We start from the raw sequence: 23,409 nt of genomic DNA, 5'->3' as shown, positions 1-23,409 counted from the left end.
CTTCAAATAATGACTGTTATAGGTGGAGGAGAATAAGAAAGGTTAAATTAGTGTAATAAAAAATTCCTATGGATGCCCATCTCTCTTTCCCACTGAACCACAACTCAACTTCTCCATACTTTTCCCTACCATCAGTGCACCCTCCTTTGGGGGATGTCCACATAAAACTTTCTTTTCTCATCAGGAAGGCAGCCACATCAAGTAGAAAGATTATTAAAGTGAAAGGCTGATTTCTACCTACATTTCAAAGTCTAACTATGGGTTTTTTTATCCTCAGGGAAGTTACTTTACCACTTTGTGCCTGTGCCTCACCAAATGAGATCATGAATGTGAAGATTCAAATTATTTAATTTTTTTTCTGTGGGTAGGATCCCCCATTACTGAGGCCATTGAGTTGGGCCATGCAGAAGCAGGTAACATTTTGTTGCTAACCTTTCTGAAAAGGGAGTGCTCTGCAACCGTCTCTGCTGGCTCAGTCCTCAGTAAGAAACATGAAATTCAGACAAAGCCAAAGGAGCACAATAGTAGTGAGATTATTCTGTATCCAAGCCTTTTGTTATCTAAAACCAGCAGCTGTCTCTAATAAGCACTGACAGGCAGAGGTGGAAAACATTCATGGTCCTGTAGTTGAAGAAAAGAGGATGTGGTCTCCAGTCTCAAAGGATTACCATTTATCTAAAAGCCATTTGCAGAGCTAGTATTTCAGGGAGAGCTAAAAGCTTTAAAAGAAATAAGTGGAGCTTGCTACTCATAAAGCAATTTTAAGAGTAGAATCCCTAGAGAATATAGTCTAACTACAGGACTATGAAGGGAAACTGGGGAAATCCTGAACAGGCCAGTGACCCAGCCATGGATGCTTGCAGTAGAATTTCCAGAGTAAGATTCTCTGACCACTATTGGCATAGTCTCTGTTTCAGTGAAGATAAAGGAAGATGTTTGTGAAAGGATTTGTACTCATAGACCACACCCTAGATACAATAGCAAATAAAGTTCTAATAGGAGATAATAATGCATAAGTTAAAAGTTTTACCATTTCTTAATGGTCAAATGGGCATAGTGGCAGTATCTCTCTCTTATAGGATTTTCATGAGGATTAAATAATATAATATATGTAAAGTGCCTGGCACATAGTAAATGTGATTGTTATTAAATACTGATGCCATGTAGTATAATTTGCTACATACTTCAGAAATCCCAAGAAAATTGAAGTCAACAAGGACTCTAGAGAAGGAAGGGGTGGCTTCCTGGAGTGTTTGGAACTTGAATTGGGCTTTGAAATGTATTTATATTTTACCTTTCTTTGTGGCTCAGAAGACACACACAAAGAACATTACAATAACACTTACTGTGATATTACTATGTACCATATACATGCATTGCATATATTATCTTATCTCTTTGGATGCACACAAGTATTAGATACATTGTAGAGTGGACAAAACTATGTATCAGATAAATTAGGAAATGCAACTCACAAGCAGAGAAACTTGGATTCAAACTCAGGTTTGTCTGACTCCAAAGCCTAGTTTGGAACACTGTACTGACTGTTAAGGAAAAAAATATCCAGAAAACTGAATTTAAAACATATTAGGATCAGGTGAAAAAAGAATTTTAAATTTTTAAAAAGAATTTTAAATTGGGATAAACTTTATAAGTCTCTCCAATTTCTGAAGGAAAAGCAACATCAGAAATATATTGTCCCTTTAAAATGAAAATCAGTCATGACAAAGTGCTTACCAGCTAAATATGGAAAGTTAATGAAAAGTCTTAAGACAAATGCATTTTTGCTTTGATTGAATTTACTGTTTTCACGTTTCTGACACTGAAAGTAGGAAGTCTAAGATCTCATAGTTTACTTTTCTGTAATAATGTTTTGTCTTTTAGTAGTTTTGGATTTTTGGAAAAACGGTTCATATAATCCATAAAACAGTAGTTATTCTGAAAATTAATAATGTTTTTTTTACATTGAAACAGTTGGACTTGAATGCTTCGGGAATAAGTTTATTAGGCCTTTCTCAAAGATCCACTGTGGTGGGGAAAAAAAGCTTTTTCAAACTCAGCTTTTCATTATAACATTAAGAGAACTGCAGACTAGTTTTTTAAACATAGGAATCCTGATTGTTTTCTAAAAAATAAACACAATGCAACATTTTCCTCATTGTTTTTGTTTTGTTTTATTATCACTTCTCTTCTATGTGGTCAAGACAGGAGAAATAATAGAATGTAGATAAATAGAAAATTAGGTCTTGAACTTGTCTGTTAGTTTCCTCATCCAAAGTAGAAAAAAATATATGATTAATCAGCTTACTCTGTTTGGGCTGCTATAACAAAATCCCATAGACTGGGTGGCTTAAACATTTATTTCTCACTGTTCTGGAGGCCAAGACTTCCATGATCAAGACGTCATCAGTTTTCATGTCTGGTGAGAGCCCACTTCCTGGCTCATAGTTGGCCATCTTCTCACTGGTGGAAAGGGCAAGGGAGTTCTCTGGGATCTCTTTTATAAGGGCACTAATCCCCTAATAACCTAATCACCTCTTAAAAGGCCCCACCTCAGAGTACCAGCACATTGAGGATTAGGCTTCAACATATGAATTTGGAGGTTACATAAACATTTAAATATTGTCTATAGCATTAATTAAATGGTTCACAATATTTGTGAGGAGACAACATACTTGTTTTTTGGACAAAACACAATCTTTGCTCATATAAATAGTGTCTTAGGGCAGTGGATTTCAATGTGTGGTCCATGGATCACATGGGAACTTATTAGAAATGTAAATTCTTGGGCCCTACCCCAGATCTACTGAATCAGAAACTTTGTGGGTGGTACAGCCCTTCAGATGATTCTGAGATATGGCCAAGTTTGAGAACAACTGTGTTAAGGTGGGAATAATAAAATTCTGTCTGGGTTGATTTGTGACTAGGTAGAGGTAGTTGCTTTGAGCTAGGCCTTAAAGAATTAGTCAGAATTCTGTATACCATACTTCCTCAAGCTAAAAAGAATTTGATATATTTTAAAAACTAACAGATTTAATATTGTGATATTATGGGAAAGAGCATTATCTTTGGAATTTCATATAGGATGACTTTGTGGAGAATGATTTGGCATTACACATTTAAAGCCTAGCAATTCCACTTTTAAGAATTTATTCAAAGGAAATAGTTGCTGAAATGTACAAAGATGAGGGTACAAGAATGTTTATCAGGCATTGTTTCTAATAGTAAAAATATGGGAATCTACCTCAGTGTCCACTAAATAAATTATGACACATAAATCTGAAAGAATTCTAAGTATCCATTAAAATGGCTATTTAGATGTCTATTTATTGACAAGATATTACATTCATAATTATGATTGAATACAAACTCAAACTATGATTATAAAAGGATATATGTATATAAGTCAAATTTGGTAAAAATATCTATACATGTATCCATTTATAGATCAATAGGCACAGAAAAAATGTAAATGTTTATACACCAAAATGTTTGCAATGGAAATATTGGTGATAGATATGTATGTATTTTGGTTTGTTTTTGCCTATATCTATTTTCTAATGTGAAACTCTATTTTTTGTATGAAGAAATAATAAACATTTCAAAACAAACTAAGACTTTTAAGCAGACTTTTTACAGTCTTATCATTCAGGACTTGAAAATACTCATTCTGCTTTTAAAAAACACTACATTTGTCCTGGAATATTTGGAAAGAACCAATTTGTCTTGTTGTAACAGTTCACTGCCAAGGTTAGTGTTCTAAAATCTGGCATTGGTTTACTTCTGAAAGTATGTATTATTATTAATCACAAAAATATGGTTTTCCTCTTAAAAGTTCCTGGAAAAGTAAAAATTGTTCTGTAGAGGGAGGTAAGAGATCCTGGTTCAGCCTTTGTTGCTAATTTTCTTTTTGTATTTGGAAAATTTAATCTCCCTGTCTGGGGCTTTGTTTTCTCATCTATAAAATGTGACAGGATCAGAAGATCCTAATGATCTTAAACAGCTCTAATATTCTAGGAATCTGCAATGACTTTAGAAGCCAAATTATATTCAGAGAGCTCTATGAGGAAGTATGATGACTAAAAAAAATAAAATAAAATAAATTCAAACTCTTTAAAATGCCCTTTAAAATATTCTTCTTCTGGTGTTGCACAGGATGTTATTGATACTTCTATCCTTTATTATGATTTTTCCATTAATGACATTTTTAAATAAATTATGTGTTAAAAATATCAAGATGTTTGAATGTTGGTATACTTATGACACCTGGTGGTCAAGTCAAACACCATAGCTAAATTCAGATTCCCCAGACACTCATTACCATCCTCTCAGTAGGACTTTTTTCCCCTGATTCATCCATTCATCATGCATTCAGTCATTCACTCAAAAAACACTTAGTGGATCTCTAATATGTACAAGATAATTACTAGACACTTTACTATGGAAGAAAGGAAGAAGTAAGAGAATGTATTTTTGATATGCATGTAGAAGATTGCAACCTATTCAGGGGAACAAAATGAACTGCATGGAAAGGCCAATAATAGAAGCATGCTAGTGTGTTAAGTGCACTAAAGAAAATTATCAGAACTAGGGATACTCTGAGGTTGTATTAGTGATCCATGGTAGCAAGAGGTCAGGAAAAGCTTTCTTGGAGAAAGTGAGCCTTGCCTTTCTTGGGACCTCATTGTTGCAGAGGATTACTGTGAAAGGAGAGTGTATATAAAGTATAGCACCTTGCCCAAAGTAGGCCTTCAGCAATTGGTAACTATTATTATAACAAAACCAAAGGTGATCAGGGAAGATTTCATGTATATTAACTGTTCCCTAAGTTTTATTTCAAGAAAAGTTCTGGTTCCAATTTATATGTTTTTTTTTTTATTTAGACAGTATAAAGAACAAAAGGTCAATTATTTTAGTTGGTTCAGTGGATAAACAAACAAACCACAAAAAAGATAGTGTTGACCCTATCTACAGTTTGTTAGACTAACTGGACAATTAAGCAAAACAGTCAACTCGTGGGAAAAAATGCATTTAAAGTAATTGTTTACTGGAATGAACTGCTTGATTGCAATGATCTCTCAGAAAACAGTCTGAGAAACACATGTAGTCAGCACAAAGGCATCAAATAGGTTGTTTTGGCACTGTAAGAGCTGTGTGTGGGTGGAATGATTTTTATATCTTGTAATTTAATTTTTATTGGAGTATAGTTGCTTTACAATGTTGTATTAGTTTCTACTGTACAGCAAACTGAATTGGCTATATGTATACATATATCCTCTCTGTTTTGGATTTCCTTCCCATTCAGGTCACCAAGAGCATTAAGTAGAGTTCCTTGTGCTATACAGTAGGTTCTCATTAGTTATGAATTTTATACATAGTATCAAGAGTGTATATGTGTCAATCACAAATTCCCAATTCCTCCCACCCACCTCCCTTTGCCCTGGGTATCCATACATTTGTTCTCCACATCTTTGTCTTTATTTCTGCTTTGCAAATGAGACCATTTATACCATTTTTCAAGATTCCACATGTATGTGTTAACATACGATATTTGTTTTTCTCTTTTTGAATTACTTCACCCTGTATGACAGTCTCTAGGTCCATCCACGTCTCTACAAATAACCCAATTTCATTCCCTTTTATAGCTGAGTAATATTCCATTGTGTATATATACCATAACTTCTTTATCCATTCCTCCGCTGATGAACATTTAAGTAGCTTCCATGTCTTCACTACTGTAAATAATGCTGCAATGAACATTGTGGTGCATGTGTCTTTTTTTTTTTATTATTGCATGTCTTTTTGAATTATGGTTCTCCCTGGGTATATGCCCCGTAGTGGGAGTGCTAGGCCAAGTGGTAGTTCTATTTTTAGTTTTTTAAGGAACCTCCATACTGTTCTCAGTAGTGGCTATATCCCACCAACAGTGCAAGAGGGTTCACTTTTCTCCACACCCTCTCCAGCATTTATTGTTTGTAGATTTTTTGATGATGGCTATTCTGACTGCTGTGAGGTGATACCTCATTGTAGTTTTGATTTGCATTTCTCTAATAATTAGTGATGTTGAGCATCTTTTCATGTGCTTTTTGGCCATCTGTATGTGTGCTTTGGAGAAATGTCTGTTTAGGTCTTCCACCCATTGTTTGACTGGTTTGTCTGTTTCTTATGATATTGAGTTTCATGAGCTGTTTATATATTTTGGAAAGTAATCATTTGTCCCTTGTTTCACTTGCTAATATTTTCTCCCATTCTGAGGGCTGTATTTTCATCTTGTTTATGGTTTCTTTGCTGTGCAAAGGCAATTAAGTTTCATTAGGTCCCATTTGTTTATTTTTGTATTTATTTTCATTACTCTAGGAACTGGGTCAAAAAGATTTTGCTGTGATTTATGTCAGTGTTCTGCATATGATTTCCTCAAAGAGTTTTATAGTGTCTGGCCTTACATTTAGGTCTTTAATCCATTTTGAGTTTCCTTTTGTGAATACTGTTAGGGAGTACTTTAATTTCATTATTTTACAGGGAGCTGTCCAATTTTCCTAGCACCACTTATTGAAGAGAATGTCTTTTCTCCATTGTATGTTGTTGCCTCCTTTGTCATATTAGGTGACAATAGGTGTGTGTGTTTATCTCTGCGCTTTCCATCCTGTTCCATTGATCTATATTTCTATTTTTGGGCCAGTACCTTACTGTCTTGATTACTGTAGCTTTGCAGTATAGTCTGAACTCAGGGAGCCGGATTCCTCCAGCTCCATTTTTCTTTCTCATGATTGCTTTGTCTATTCAGGGTCTTTTGCGTTTCCATACAAATGGTGAAATTTTTCATTGTAGTTCTGTGAAAAATGACATTGGTAGTTTGATAGGGATTGCACTGAATCTGTAGATTGCTTTGGGTAGTATAGTCATTTTCACAATGTTGATTCTTCCAATCCAAGAACATGGTATATCTCTCCAACTGTTTTTATCATCTTTAATTTCTTTCATCAGTGTCATAGTTTTCTGCATACAGGTCTTTTGCCTCCTTACGTACATTTATTCCTAGGTATTTTACTCTTTTTGTTGCAGTGGTAAATTGGAGTGTTTCCTTAATTTCTCTTTCAGGTTTTTCATCATTAGTGTATAGGAATGCAAGAGATATCTGTGCCTTAATTTTGTATCCTGTGACTTTACTAAATTCATTGATTAGCTCTAGTAGTTTTCTGATGGCATCTTTAGGATTTCTTATGTATAGTATCATGTGATCTGCAAACAGTTTTACTTCTTCTTTTCCAATCTGGATTCCTTTCATTTCTTTTTCTTCTCTGATTGCTATTACTAAGACTTCCAAAGCTATATTGAACAACAGTGATGAGAGTGGACACCCTTGTCTTGTTCCTGACCCTAGAGGAAATGCTTTCAGTTTTTCACCATCGAGAATAATGCTTGCTGTGGGTTTGTCATATATGGCCTTTATTATGTTGAGGCAGGTTCCATCTATGCCCATTTTCTGTATCTATTGAGATAATCATATGGTTTTTATTCCGCCATTTGTTAAAATGGTGTATCTCATTGATTGATTTGAGTATGTTGAAGAATCCTTGCATCCCTGGGATAAATCACACCCAATCATGGGGTATGATCCTTTTATTGTGTTGTTGGATCTGGTTCGGTAGTATTTTGTTGAGGATTTTGCATGTATGTTCATCAGTGATGTTGTCTGGTAATTTTATTTTTTTGTGATATCTTTGTCTGGTTTTGGTATCAGGGTGATGGCAGACTTGTAAAATGAGTCTGGACATATTCCTCATTCTGCAATTTTTTTGAAGCTTATGAGAAGGATAGGTGTTAGCTCTTCTCTAACTGTTTGATAGAAATATCCTGTGAAGCCATCTGGTCCTGGACTTTTGATTACTGGAAGATTTTTCATCACAGTTTCATTTTCAGTGCTTGTGCCTGGTCTCTTCATATTTTCTATTTCTGGTTCATTCTAGGAAGGTTGTACTTTTCTAAGAATTTGTCTGTTTCTTCCAGGCTATCTATTTTTTTTTCTTGGTGTATATTTGCTTGTAGTAGTCTCTTTTGGTCCTTTGTATTTCTGCAGTGTCAGTTGTAACTTCTCCTTTTTCATTTCTAATTTTACTGATTTGAGTCCTCTCCCTTCTTTCCTTGATGAATCTGGCTAAATGTTTATCGAGTTTGTTTATCTTTTCAAAGGACAAAGTTTTAGTTTTATTGATCTTTCCTACTGTTTTCTCTGTTCTTATTTCATTTACTTCTGCTCTGATCTTTATGATTTCTTTCCTTCTACTAAACTTTTTTTGGTTGTTGTTTTTTTTCTCTAGTTGCTTTAGGTATAAAGTTAGGTTATTTATTTGAGGTTTTCTTGTTTCTTGAGGTAGGAATATATTGCTATAAACTTCCCTCTTAGAACTGCTTTTGCTGCATCCCAGATGTTTTGTGTCGTCGTGTCTCCATTGTCATCTGTTTCTAGGTACTTTTTAAATTTCCTCTTTGATTTCTTCAGTGATATCTTCGTTATTAATAATATATTGTTTAGCCTGCATGTGTTTGTATTTTTTACAGATCTTTTCCTGTAATTGATATCTAATCTCACAGCATTGTGGTCGGAAAAGATACTTGATACAATTTCAGTTTTCTTAAATTTACCAAGGCTTGATATGTGGCCCAAGATATGATCTATCCTGGAGAATGTTCCATGAGCACTTGAGAAAAATGTGTATTCTGTTGTTTTTGGTTGGAGTGTCCTATAAATATCAATTAAGTCCATCTTGTTTAATGTATCATTTAAAGCTTGTGTTACCTTATTGATTTTCATTTTGGATGATCTGTCCATGGGTGAAAGTGGAGTGTTAAAGCCCCCTACTATGAATGTGTTACTGTCAATTTCCCCTTTTATGGCTTTTAGTATTTGCCTTATGTATTGAGGTGCTCCTATGTTGGGTGCATAAATATTTACAATTGTTATATCTTCTTCTTGGATCGATCCCTTGATCATTATGTAGTGTCCTTCTTTGTCTCTTCTAATAGTCCTTATTTTAAAGTCTATTTTGCCTGATATGAGAATTGCTACTCCAGCTTTCTTTTGGTTTCCATTTGCATGGAATATCTTTTACCATCCCCTTACTTTCAGTCTGTATGTGTCTCTAGGTCTGAAGTGGGTCTCTTGTAGACAGCATATGTAAGGGTCTTGTTTTTGTATCCATTCAGCCAATCTGTGTCTTTAGGTGGGAGCATTTAGTCCATTTACATTTAAGGTAATTATCGATATGTATGTTCCTATTCCCATTTACTAAATTGTTTTGGGTTCGTTATTATAGGTCTGTTCCTTCTCTTGTGTTTCTTGTCTAGAGAAGTTCCTTTAGCATTTGTTGTAAAGCTGGTTTGGTGGTGCTGAACTCTCTCAGCTTTTGCTTGTCTGTAAAGGTTTTAATTTCTCCATCAAATCTGAATGAGATCCTTGCTGGGTAGAGTACTCTTGGTTGCAGGTTTTTCTCCTTCATCACTTTAAGTATATCATGCCACTCCCTTCTGGCTTGCAGAGTTTCTGCTGAGAGATCAGCTGTTAACCTTATAGGGATTCCCTTGTGTGTTATTTGTTGTTTTTCCCTTGCTGCTTTTAATATACTTTCTTTGTATTTAATTTTTGACAGTTTGATTAATATGTATCTTGGCATATTTCTCCTTGGATTTATCCTGTATGGGACTCTCTGTGCTTCCTGGACTTGATTAACTATTTCCTTTCCCATATTAGGGAAGTTTTCAACTATAATCTCTTCAAATATTTTCTCAGGCCCTTTCTTTTTCTCTTCTTCTTCTGGAACTCCTATAATTTGAATACTGGTGCATTTAATGTTGTCCCAGAGGTCTCTGAGACTGTCCTCAGTTCTTTTCATTCTTTTATCTTTATTCTGCTCTGCAGTAGTTATTTCCACTATTTTATCTTCCAGGTCACTTATCCGTTCTTCTGCCTCAGTTATTCTGCTATTGATCCCATCTAGAGGACTTTTAATTTCATTTATTGTGTTGTTCATCGTTGCTTGTTTCATCTTTATTTCTTCTAGGTCCTTGTTAACTGTTTCTTGCATTGTGTCTATTCTATTTCCAAGATTTCGGATCATCCTTACTATCATTATTCTGAATTCTTTTTCCGGTAGACTGCCTATTTCCTCTTCATTTGTTAGGTCTGGTGCATTTTTATCTTGCTCCTTTATCTGTTGTGTGTTTTTCTGTCTTCTATTTTTGCTTATCTTACTGTGTTTGGGGTCTCCTTTTTTCAGGCTGCAGGTTCGTAGTTCCCGCTGTATTTGATGTCTGTCTCCAGTGGCTAAGGTTGGTTCAGTGGGTTGTGTAGGCTTCCTGGTGGAGGGGACTAGTGTCTGTGTTGTGGTGGATGAGGCTGGATCTTGTCTCTCTAGTGGGCAGGTTCATGTCTGGTGGTGTGTTTTGGGGTGTCTGTGGTCTTATTATGATTTTAGGCAGCCTCTCTGCTAATGGGTGGGTTTGTGTTCCTGTTTTGCTAGTTGTTTGGCATAAGTTGTCCAGCACTGTAGCTTGCTGGTCGTTGAGTGAAGCTGGGTGCTGGTGTTAAGATGGAGGTCTCTGGGAGATTTTCGCCATTTGATATTATGTGGAGCTGGGAGGTCTCTTGTTGACCAGTGTCCTGAAGTTGGCTCTCCTACCTCAGAGGCAGAGCCCTGACTCTTGGCTGGAGCACCAAGAACCTTTCATCTCCACAGCTCAGAATAAAAGGGAGAAAAAGTAGAGAGAATTAGTAGAAGTATGAAGAAAGAAAGAAAGAAAGGAGGGGTGGATGGAAGGAAGGAGGGAAGAAAGAAAGAAAGAAAGAAAGAAGCAAAGAAGGAAAGAAGGCAAGAAGGAAAGAAAGGAGGGAGGGAGGGAGGGAGGAAGGAAGGAAGGAGGGAAAGAAGGAAAAAATACAGAAAGAAAGAAGATACAGTAAAATAAAATAAAGTATAATAAAGTTATTGAATTAAAAAATAATTATTTAGAAAAAGAAAAAAAAAGGGACAGATAGAACCTTAGGACAAATGTTGGAAGCAAAGCTATATAGACAAAATCTTACACAGAAGCATACACATACACCCTCACAAAAAGAGGTAAAGGGGAAAAAATCATAAATCTTGCTCTCAGAGACCACCTCCTCAATTAGGGATGATTCGTTGTCTAAAGAAGGGAAGGAAGGAAGGAAAGAAAGAAAGAAAGAATGAATGAAGGTAAAGTATAATAAAGTTATTAAAATTAATTATTAAGAAAAAAATTTAAAAAAAAAAACCATGGACGGATAGAACCCTAGGACGAATGGTGGAAGCAAAACTATACAGACAAGATCTCACACAGAAGCATACACATACACATTCACAAAAAGAGGAAAAGGGGAAAAAATCATAGATCTTGCTCTCGAAGCCCACCTCCTCAATTTGGGATGACTTGTTGTCTATTCATGTATTCCACAGATGCAGGGTACATCAAGTTGATTGTGGAGCTTTAATCTGCTGCTTCTGAGTCTGCTGGGAGAGATTTCCCTTTCTCTTCTTTGTTCTCACAGCTCACAGGGGCTCAGCTTTGGATTTGGCCCTGCTTCTGCGTGTAGGTCGCTGGAGGGCGTCTGTTTTTTGCTCAGAGAGGACGGGGTTAAAGGAGCCGCTGATTCGGGGGCTCTGGCGCACTCAGGCCGGGGGGGGGAGGGGCACTGTGTGCGGGGGTGGGCCTGCGGCGTCAGAGGCCGGCGTGACGTTGCACCAGCCTGAGGCCCGCCCTGCGTTCTCCAGGGGAAGTTGTCCCTTGATCCCGGGAACCTGGCAGTGGTGGGCTGCATAGGCTCCGTGGAAGAGGGGTGTGGATAGTGATCTGTGCTCGCACACTAGGCCCCTTGGTGGTGGCAGCAGCAGCCTTAGTGTCTCCCGCCCGTCCCTGGGGTCCGCGCTTTTAGCCGCGGCTCGTGCCCATCTCTGGGTTCCGCGCTTTTAGCCGCAGCTCGCGCCCGTCTCTGGAGTTCCTTTAAGCAGTGCTCTTAAACCCCTCTCCTCGCGCACCAGGAAACAAAGAGGGAAGAAAAAGTCTCTTGCCTCTTTGGCAGGTGCAGACTTTTCCCCGGACTCCCTCCCAGCTAGCCGTGGTTCACTAACCCCTTCAGGCTATGTTCAAGCCACCAACCCCAGCCCTCTCCCTGCGCTCCGACTGAAACCGAAACCCGAGCCTCAGCTCGCAGCCCCACCCGCCCCGGCGGGTGAGTAGACAAGCCTCTCGGGCTGGTGAGTCCCGGTCGGCACCGATCCTCTGTGCGGGAATCTCCCCGCTTTGCCCTCCGCACCCCTGTTGCTGTGCACTCCTCCGCGACTTCGAAGCTCTTCGCACTGCCTCCCGCAGTCTCCGCCCGCGAAGGGACTTCCTAGTGTGTGGAAACTTTTCCTCCTTCACAGCTCCCTCCCACTGGTGCAGGTGCCGTCCCTATTCTTTTGTCTCTGTTTTTTCTTTTTTTCTTTTGCCCTACCCAGGTACGTGGGGGAGTTTCTTGCCTTTTGGGAGGTCTGAGGTCTTCTGCCAGCCTTCAGTAGATGTTCTGTAGGAGTTGTTACATGTGTAGATGTATTTCTGGTGTATCTGTAGGGAGGAAGGTGATCTCTGCGTCTTACTCTTCTGCCATCTTCAAGGTCCCCTCCTTTGCTGCTTTTAATATGTTTTCTTTGTATTTAGTTTTTGATCGTTTGATTAATATGTGTCTTGTCATGTTTCTCCTTGGCTTTATCCTGTATGGGACTCTCTGTGCTTCCTGGACTTGAATAATTATTTCCTTTCCCATATTAGGGACGTTTTCAACTATATTCTCCTCACATATTTTCTCAGTCCCTTTCTTGTTCTCTTCTTCTTCTGGGGCCCCTATAATTCGAATGTTGGTGTGTTTACTGTTGTCCCAGAAGTCTCTGAGACTGTCCTCCATTCTTTTCATTCTTTTTTCTTTATTCTTCTCTACAGTAGTTATTTCCACTATTTTATGTTCCAGGTCACTTATCCGTTATTCTGCCTCAGTTATTTTGCTACTGATTCCTTCTAGAGAATTTTAAATTTCATTTATTGTGTTGTTTTTCATCGTTTGTTTACTTTTTTGTTCTTCTAGGTCCTGGTTAAACGTTTCTTGTATTTTCTCTGTTCTATTTTCAAGATTTTGCATCATCTTTACTATCATTACTCTGAATTCTTTTTCAGGTAGACTTCCTATTTCCTCTTCATTTGTTTGGTATGGTGGGTATTTACCTTGCTCCTTCATCGGCTGTGTGTTTATCTGTCTTCTCATTTTGCTTAACTTCCTGTGTTTGGTGTCTCTACTTCACCGGCTGCAGGTTCCTAGTTCCCATTGTTTCTTGTGTTTGCCTTCAGTGGCTAAGGTTGGTTTAGTGGATTGTGTAGGTTTCCTGGTGGAGGGGACTTGTGCCTGTGCTCTGGTGGATTAGGCTGGGTCTTGAATTTTTGGTGGGCAGAACCACAACGGGGGTGTGTTTTGGTGTGTCTGTGAACTTTTTATGATTTTAGGCAGCCTGTCTGCTACTGGGTGGGCTTGTGTTCCTGTGTTGCTAGTTGTTTGGTATGGGCTGTTCAGCACTGTAGCTTGCTGGTTGTTGAGTAGAGTTAAGTCTTAACTCTGAGATGGAAATCTGTCAGAGAGCTTTTGCCCTTTCATATTACATGGGGCTGGGAAGTCTCTGGTGGTCCAATATCCTGAACTCAAATCTCCCACCCCAGAGGCTCAGGCCTGACACCCGGTCAGAGCACCCAGACACTGTCAGCCACACAGTTCTGAGCAAAATGGAGAAAAAAGAAAGAAAGAAAGAAAAATAAATAAAATAAAATAGTTATTGAAATAAAAATATTATTAAAAATAAAATAATTAAGAAGTAGTAAAAATAAAAAAAGAAGAAAGAAAGCAAGAGGGAAATCAAACCAATAAACAAATCCACCAGTGATAACAAGCACTACAACTGTACTAAAAAAGAAAACAAAAAACACTGACAGAACTGTAGGACAAATGGGAAAAGCAAAGATGTACGAACAAAATCACACAAAGGAGCATACACATACACACTCACAAAAAAAGAAAAAGGAAAAAAATATATATATGTAAAGAGAGAGCAACCAAATCAATAAACAAATCCACCAATGATAATAAGCTCTAAATACTAAACTAAGATAAACATAAAACAAGAAAGAAATTAAATTGTGCAAGCAAACCCCAATTCTATAGTTGCTCTCAAAGTCCACCACCTCAGTTTTGTAATGATTCATTGTCTATTCAGGTTTTCCTCAGATTCAGGGTACATCAAGTTGATTGTGGAGATTTAATCTACTCCTCCTCAGGCTGAAAGTTGAAATTTCCCTTTTTCTTCTTTGTTTGCACATCTTCTGGGGTTCAGCTTTGGATTTGGCCCTGCCTCTGCATGTCAGTCACCTGAGGGCATCTGTTCTCTACCCAGACAGGATGGGGTTCAAGTAGCAGCAGATGAGGGGGCTCTGGCTCACTTAGGCCTTTGGGAGGGACGGGTACAGTAGTTATAATTGGAATGTGGGGTGAGCATGTGGCAGCAGAGACCAGCACGACTTTGCAGCAGACTAAGGCATGCCATGTGTTCTCCCGGGAAAGTTGTCCCTGGATCATGGGACCCTGGCTATGGCAGACTGCACAGGCTCCTGGGGGGGAGGTGTGTGTGTGTGGATAGTGACCTGTGCTTGCACACAGGCTTCTTGGTGGCTGCAGCAGCAACCTTAGTGTTTCATCCCCGTCTCTGGTGTCCGTGCTGATAACTGTGGGTTGCGCCTATCTCTGGAGCTCAGTTAGGTCGTGCTTTGAACCCTGTCTCCACACTCAGCCCAAAATATGTTCTCTTGCCTCTTAGGCAGTTCCAGAGTTTTTCCCGGACTTCCTCCTGGCTAGCTGTGGTGCACTAGCCTCCTTCAGGCTGTGTTCGTGCAGCCAACCTCAGTCTTCTCCCTGGGACATGACCTCCGAAGCCTGAGCGTCAGCTCCCATCTACCCACCACCCTGTCAGGTGAGCAGACAAGCCTCTCAGGCTCGTGAGTGCTTGTCAACACTGATTCTTTGTGCAGGAATCTCTCTGCTTTGCCCTCTGCACCCCTGTTGCTGCCCTCTCCTCCATGGCTCCAAAGCTTCCCCCCAGCCCATCCCCCATCTCTGCCAGTGAAGGGGCTTCTTAGTGTGTGGAAACTGTTTTTCCTTCACAGCTCCCTCCCAGAGGTGCAGTTCCTGTCCCTATTCTTTTGGTCTCCATTTTCTCCTTTTTTCTTTTGCCCTACGCATGTATGTGGGGAGTTTCTTGCCTTTTGGGAAGTCTGAGGTCTTCTGCCAACATTCAGTAGGTGTTCTGTAAGAGTTGTTCCACATGTAGATGTATTTCTGATGTATCTGTGGGGAGGAAGATGATCTTCACATCTTACTTCTCTGCCATCTGAAGGTCCTTTCTCTGCAGATGTATTCGTGAGGAGTGACAAATTCCGTGTCCTCATCTTCTGCCATCTTGACTCCTCCCCTTCTGATTTTTACATTTTAATTGGTTGTGTTTAGGGTTGAGTAGGCACTGTTTTAGACTCTATATTGCTTTCAATAGTTATGCTAAGTCTGTCGTATTTTCCTTTTAATTCTATAATTGTGAAGCAGTCTAAATGTTTTTGCAAGTGATGACAATTATAAGAGAGTATTAAAATCCCATTTATGCTTTTGTTCTGCAATCAAATGCATAAGTTATATTTCCTAATATATCAAACATTTGGGTTCTTTAACTCTCCTTTCCATGGGTAAAATAAGCTGTGTTGTAGTGACTTTTGGCTGAAAGCAAAATGTCCTGATCCAAAAGAAAGCCAAGGAAAAGAATGATGCCATACTAGGAATGAACGTATAACCTGGATAAGGGAAGATATGAGAGATGACAGAATTCCTATCTTTAGATATTTGAAGAGTGTCATGTGTAAGAGGGAGTAGACTTTATTTTATTTGGCTCTAGTAGGCTGAACTAGGTTGAAATATCAGGGATGTGGATTTTTGTCTCCCTAGAAGGGAGGACTTCTAACAATTATGATTGTTAAAAATATAACCATCCACATTAATAACTTTTTCACTGAACTTGCCCTGAGAGCTAGAGCTGAAGTAGAGGCAGCCCCTTTTGCTGCATCTACCACCAGATACCCTCTAGTCTGTCACATATTCTGGTAGTTGCTTTCAATGGTTGCAAGGATAGTCTCAATAAATATGAATGTCTGAAGCTACTGTAATTCTGTTAATAAATACAGATCTTTAAAGTTACTGAAGCTTCTGAAAGTTCCATGCTATATAAGCAGAACTAATTGTGCCCTCAGCCAAATTCTGAAGGAGACAAAGTTTATCTGAGTTGTAATATCTTTTCCAAGCCCCTATCTTTCAAGGCCTAGTGACCTGTCAGCCCTTCCCCAGACCTTTATCCCATGTTTCATTCCTAAATGTTCATCGACTAACCTCAGCAGTCATCTAATCCCTGATAAGGTTGTCTTTCAAAATAAATTGAGTTTTATCTCTCTCAGCATTGAGGATAGGAAAAGCTGGATCTCAAACTTTGAAAATACAGATAGAGATAATTGTAAAACTGAATGTAAAACAAGAATTTTGAAATGTATGTTTGGCGGCTATTTGCCAGGAAGACTTACTTTTTGGTTATCTCTGCAAGTTTGATTACTTCCTCTGACTACTAAGGGAACAACCTGACTGAAGTTATTGCCAAAACACTGATCTTTTTGGTTCTGAAAATATCTTCAACAGTACCGTTATCCAGTTGTAGATTGGCAAGATATTTTCACCTTACATAGAAAAGACCTTTTGAGTTTATGAAAGTTCACACTTGAATACCTCTTTGGTAGAATACAAATACATTTGTATACCCAAACGTGGACTGATATGCCCTTGACCCTATTTTTCTCTATTTTCTGCAGAAATTATCATTCTGATGCTTTCCCTAAGGAAGGAACACAAATTCTCAAGATGGGAAATAACAGCGCAAACAGTACAAGAGCAAAGTGCACTGATCTTCAAATGTCATTTCAGTACTCTCTCTATGCAACCACCTATATCCTCATATTTATCCCTGGTCTCCTGGTTAACAGTGCAGCCTTGTGGGTTTTGTGCTGCTTCATCAGCAAGAAAAATAAAGCCATCATTTTCATGATCAACCTCTCTGTGGCTGACCTTGCTCATGTGCTGTCCTTACCCCTCCGGATTTACTATTACATCAGCCACCACTGGCCTTTCCAGAGGGCCCTTTGCCTGCTGTGCTTCTACCTAAAGTATCTTAACATGTATGCCAGCATTTGTTTCCTGACATGCATCAGCCTTCAGAGGTGCTTCTTTCTCCTCAAGCCTTTCAGAGCCAGAGACTGGAAGCGTAGGTATGATGTGGGCATCAGTGCTGCCATCTGGGTCATCATGGGGACTGCCTGTTTGCCACTTCTAATTCTGAGAAATGCTGGATTAGCCTACAATACTGAATCCTGCTTTTCCAATTTAGGGCTTCAACATATTAGCATGGTGTCTACTATTGGCATGGTAACTGTAGCTGAACTTGGAGGGTTTGTCTTACCTGTTGTAATTATTACTTATTGCACATGGAGAACAAGAAAGATTTTACAGGAATTCCAAGTTCCCCCTCAGAATACCAAAGAGAGAAAAAAGGCTTTGTGGATGGTCCTGTTGTGTGCAGTGGTATTCATTGTTTGTTTCACACCCTACCACCTCAACTTCCCTTTCTTTATGATGGTGAAGCAACGAATCTTTTCAAACTGCTCCTTTATTAAGAGCACTCTATTTTTCCACATAATTTCCCTGTGTCTTGCAAATTTAAATTGCTGTTTTGATCCAGTTGTATATTATTTTGTGACCTCAGAATTTCGTGATGGATTTTCAGAACATGGTAGTTTGGTTCTTCAGTCATGTGTGAAATGCAAGGATGGTGCTTTGGAAATTCAACATAGGAAGGAGGATCTTCAAACTCTCTCTTGAATTTATGGATGATTCCAAAACAATGTAATCAAATAATTACCGAAAATAATCTATATGCTCTATCAGTTTATCTATGTCACCTTGAAGATCTTTCTTAAAAATAATGGTACCCTTAAGTGCCTTAATGAAACATGGCTCCCTTCCCTTAATCCTCAATATGATTTTTCTGGAAAAAAAAATTAAAGCCTATATTTTCTGTCCAAATGGAAATATTGTTCTATGGAGTATATGAGAAAATAACTTTATTTACACAAAAGGATGAACAACAGAATGAATTGCATCCCTGTTCCTCAGCAATAGGTCCAAAATTTTCACCTTCCCCTGCTAGAAACAAAATGCAAATTGAAAATACATGAACATAGATGAATTGTCTACACATTTAAAAATGTACAGGAGAACAGTACTATCCTTGCTTTATCAAGAAGTTATACACAGGTGGAGTGGCCAAGATGGCACAGTAGGAAGACCCTGATCTCAACTCCTTCCACAGGCACACCAAAATTACAAATACTTACAGAGCAACTATTGATGAGAACAACCTGAACACTAGCAGAAAAGATATTTTACAACTAAAGATGTAAAGAAGGAACCACAACAAGATGGGTAGGAGAAATGGAGACACAGTATAGTCAAGAGCCATACACCTGGATAGGTGACCCACAAACAGGAGAATAATTACAATTGCAGAGGTTCTCCACAAGGAAGGAAGTGTCTGAGCCCCACATTGAGCTCCCCAGCCCAGAGATCCTGTACTAGAAAGACAAGACTCTAGACTGTTTGGCTTTCAAGGCCAGTCAGGCTTAGTTTCAGGAGAGCTGAAGGGCTGTGGGAAATAGAGACTGTACTCTTAAAGGGTACACACAAAATCTCACAAGCTCTGAGACCCAGGGCAGAAGCAACAATTTGAAATAAACTTGGGTTAGACCCACTTGCTGATCTTGGAGAGCCTCCCAGAGAGGAGGCAATTGGGACTCACCCTAGGGACATTGACACTGACAGCAGCTATTTTTGGAAACTCATCTTACCATGAGGGTACTGATGCTGGCAACACCATTTTGGGATCTTCCCTCTAGCAGGCTGGCTGATTTAGGACCCCCTGAGCTTCCAAGGACTTGGCCTTATTCACCACAGCACACAAGATCCAGCCCAACACACAACAGGCCAACACCAGGTCTGTGAAATCAAGACCCCAGAGCCAGAGTAACCAGGACCCAGCTCCACCCACCAGTGGGCCAGCACTAACCCTGGGGTCCAGCCTTACCTCCCAGGGTTGGGAATTAATCCTGGGATATTTGGGTCCCAGCCCTTCCCACATGTGGGTGGACATCAACTCTGGGACCCCCTGCACACTGCAGGCAGATATGCCAGGATTCATTTGTGCCCATTGGGCCAGAACTAGCCCAAGGACCCTCTTGGTCCCAGCTCCACCCACCATTGAGTTGACACTATCTCTGGGACTCCAGACCATAGTCAGAGACCCCAGGTCCTAACTCTGCACACAAGGAGCTGGTAGTATCCCTGGGACCAAGCTTTACCCACTAGTGGGAAGGCACCAGCATCAGGATGCCCAAGGCACCATATCCTCCCCTCCCATGAGGATGTTGAAACCAGCTCCAGGACACTGAGCCCCTCAGCCACATGCCCTTGGCCATGGCCCAGCTCAACAGCAGGTGGATACTAGCTCCAGGATCCTAACCCTGCAGCCAGCCACCTTGTGACATAGCCCAACTCACCAGTAGGCTGGCACCAGGATGAGGATTTCCCTTGTCATACACCTAGTCATGGCAGGATTATGCCTTACCCACCAGAAGCCAGTAGTCTCCACACAAGGCAGGGGCTGGCAACCAACTGGAACAGGAGACAGCTACACCTACCAGTATCTGTAGTAGTCAGCTTATCACAGCAGAAAGACCCAGATAGCCCCATAGGGGGCACCCTGAGAGCATATAGCTCTGGTGACAAGAAGGGAGTGTGCTGCTGTGCCCCATAGCATGTCTCCTACATAAGGTCACTTCTCTAAGATAGGGAAATATAAGCAGTATACCAAATACATAGAAATAAAGACAGCAAATTAAGCAAAATGAAGTGACAGAGCAATATGTTCCAAATGAAGCAACAAGATAAAACCCCAGAAGAAGAACTAATTTAATTGGAGATAAGCAATCTACCCAATAAAGCATTCATGGTGGTGATCATAAAGATGCTCAAAGAACTCAGGACAAAAAGTGGGTGAACACAGTGAGAATAGTAAAGAAAAAGAGTTAGAAAATATAAAGAAGAACCAAACAGAGATGAAGAATATAATAAATGAACTAAAAATTAAACTTGAATGAATCAACAGTAGATTAGATGATACATAGGAACAGATCAGCAAAGTGGAAGACAGAGTAGTGGAAATTGTTTTAGCTAAACAGAAAAAAGAACACAGAATTTTAAAAATTGGGAACAGTTTAAGAGACCTCTGAGACAACACCAAGCATAACAACATTCTCATTATAAGGGTCCCTGAATGAGAAGAGAAAGAGAAAGTGGCAAAGAACATATTTGAAGACATAATAGCTGAAAACTTAACTAACCTGGGAAATGAAAAAAAAACCATCCAGATCCAGGAAGCACAGAGACTTTGCAAGCAGGATCAAACCAAAAATGACTACACAAAGACACACTGTAATTAAAATGAAAAAAAGAAAAAGAAAAAGAAAAAAGAGAATATTAAAAGCAGCAAGGGAAAAGTAGCAAGTTACATACAATGAAACTCCCATAATACTATCATTGACTTTTAGGCAAAAACTCTGCAGGTAGAGGTGTGGGTCATGATATGTTTAAAGGGATGAAGTGGAAAAAACTATCATGAAGAATACTCAACCTGACAAGGCTAACATTCAGATTTGAAGGAGATATTAAAAGTCCTACAGACAAGCAAAAACAAAAAGAGTTCAGGAGCACAAAACCAGATTTAAAAGAACTGTTAAAGGGATTTCTCTAAGCAGAAAAAGAAAGGCCTCAGCTAGAAATATGAAAATTACAAAATGAAAAATCTCATTGGTAAAGGCAAATATGCAGTAATGGTAGTAAATCAATGACATATAAAGCTAGAAGGAAGGTTAAAAGACAAAAGTTGTAAAATCAGCTGTATACATGATAAGTACTTAAGGGGATACACAAAACAAAAAGATGTAAGTTATGATGTCAAAAACAATAAATGGGGGAGAAGTAAAAATTCATGGTTGGAAAAATGCATTCAAGTTAAGAAATCAGCAACTTATATAACATACATATATATAGATTGCTATATATAAAACCCACGATAACCACAAAACAAAAATCCATAATAGATACAGAACACCAAAGACAGAAATGAATCCAAACATACCACTGAAGATATTTATCAAATCACAAGGGAAGAGACCAAAAGAAGAAGAAAGGAACAAAAAGAACTATATCTATCAATATTTATTTATTTATTTATTTGTTTTTATTTTTGGTTGTGTTGGGTGTTCATCATTGTGTGTGGGTTTTCTCTAGTTGCAGCAAGCGGGGTCTACTCTTCATTGCAGTGCATGGGCTACTCATTGTGGTGGCTTCTCTTGTTGGGGAGCATGGGATCTAGGCATGTAGGCTTCAGTAGTTGTGGCACACAGGCTCTAGAGCACAGGCTCAGCAGTTGTGGCACACAGGCCCAGTTGCTCCGCTGCACTTGGGATCTTCCTGTACCAGGGCTCTAACCCATGTCCCCTGCATTGGTAGGTGGGTTCTTAACCACTGCACAACCAGGGAAGCCCAATAATTACTTTAGATATAAATGGAATATATGCTCCAATCAAAAGACATAGAGTGGCTGAATGGATACAAAAACAAGGCTCATATATATGTTGCCTGCAAGAGATTCCCTTAAGATCTCAAGACACATGTGGACTGAAAATGGGAAGATGGCAAAAGATATGCCATGCAAATGGAAATGAAAAGAAAGCAGGGGTAGCACTACTTCCATCAAACAAAATAGACCTTAAAATAAAGACTGTAATAAGAGACAAAAAAAGACATTACATAATGATAAAGGGATGTATACAAGAAGAATATATAATAATTGTAAATATGTATGCACCCAACCTCAGTATATAAATACATAAAGCAAATATTAACAGACATAAAATGAGAAATTGACAATATCACAATAATTGTAGGGGATTTTAACACTCCACTTACATCATTGGACTGATCATCCAGACATAAATTCAGTAAGGAAACACTGGCCTTAAATGACACATTAGATCAGCAACAGAATACAAATTATTTTCAAGTGCACATGAAACATTCTCCAGGACAGATCACATGCTAGATGAAAAAACAAGTCGTGGTAAGTTTAAGAAAATTGAAATCATATATCAACCATCTTTTCCGACCACAATGTTATGAGACTAGACTAGAAATCGATTACATGGAAAAAAACTGCAAAAATCACAAACACATGGAGGCTAAACAATGTGCAATAAACAACCAATGGATTACTGAAGATCTCAAAGAGAAAATCAAAAGTACCTGGAGATAAGTGCAAATGAAATCACAATGATCCAAAATCTGTGGGATTCAGCAAAAGCATTTCTAAGAGAGTAGTTTATAGAAATATCATACAGTAAGTTCCATACATACAAACCTTCAAATCACGATCTTTCAAAGATGTGAACATGCATTTGCATGTCTAATCATGTAAGTTAGTTCACGTGTCTGGCATACATTGTGTCATACATGCATCCTGTATGAGGGGTTGTGCTTTTGTGTACTTTATTGTACAGTACTGTATAGAGTACAGTATCTTTATTTCAAGCCCAGGAAGTCCGCAAGCCAAGTGTAAAACTAGCACTATATAGCCAATTGTGTTATTTGGGTACCTATGCTAACTTTGTTGGACTTACGAATGCACTCTCAGGATGGAACTTGTTCGTATGTAAGGGACTTACTGCACAAGCTTTTCTCAGGAAACAAGAAAAATCTCAAATTAAACAGCCTAGCCTTACACCTATAGGAACTAGGAAAAGAAGAATTAACAAAACCCAAAGTTAGTAGAAGGAAAGAAATAAAGATCAGAGCTGAAATAAATTAAATAGAGAAAGGTCAGTAAAACTAAGAGTTAGTTCTTTGTAAAGATGAACCAAATCGATAAAGCTTTAGCCAGGCTCATCAAGAAAAATAGAGAGAGGACCCAAATCAATAAAATGAAAAACGAAAAAGAAGTTACAGGTGACACCACAGAAATGCAAAGGAACATAAGAGCTAACTATGAATAGCTATATGCCAATAAAATGGACAACATAAAAGAAATGGAAAAAATTCCTAGAAATGTACAATCTCCCAAGACTGAACAA

The 23,409-nt window shown here is 38.8% G+C and overlaps 1 protein-coding gene across 1 annotated transcript in view; it reads left to right on the top strand.

Annotated features, from left to right (window-relative positions):
• The window catches only part of LOC111178270 (putative P2Y purinoceptor 10), a 192,760-nt gene extending 174,430 nt beyond the window's left edge, over positions 1–18,330 (top strand). Inside the window, 3 exon segments of the mRNA XM_022580837.3 lie at positions 14,904–15,056; positions 16,984–18,036; positions 18,038–18,330. Coding sequence (XP_022436545.2) covers positions 17,033–18,036; positions 18,038–18,074 — 1,041 coding nt within the window. The 5' untranslated portion in view covers positions 14,904–15,056; positions 16,984–17,032 and the 3' untranslated portion in view covers positions 18,075–18,330.
• Positions 18,331–23,409: the final 5,079 nt, after the last annotated feature.

The sequence above is a fragment of the Delphinapterus leucas genome, chromosome X (assembly GCF_059928025.1).
Source record: "Delphinapterus leucas isolate spDelLeu-1000000601 "Yukka" chromosome X, BTC_Dleu_Yukka2, whole genome shotgun sequence".
In the NCBI taxonomy this organism is placed as follows: Eukaryota; Metazoa; Chordata; class Mammalia; order Artiodactyla; family Monodontidae; genus Delphinapterus; species Delphinapterus leucas.
The sequence above is the reverse complement of the archived record's forward strand: the minus strand, read 5'-3'. Positions and strand labels throughout refer to the sequence as shown.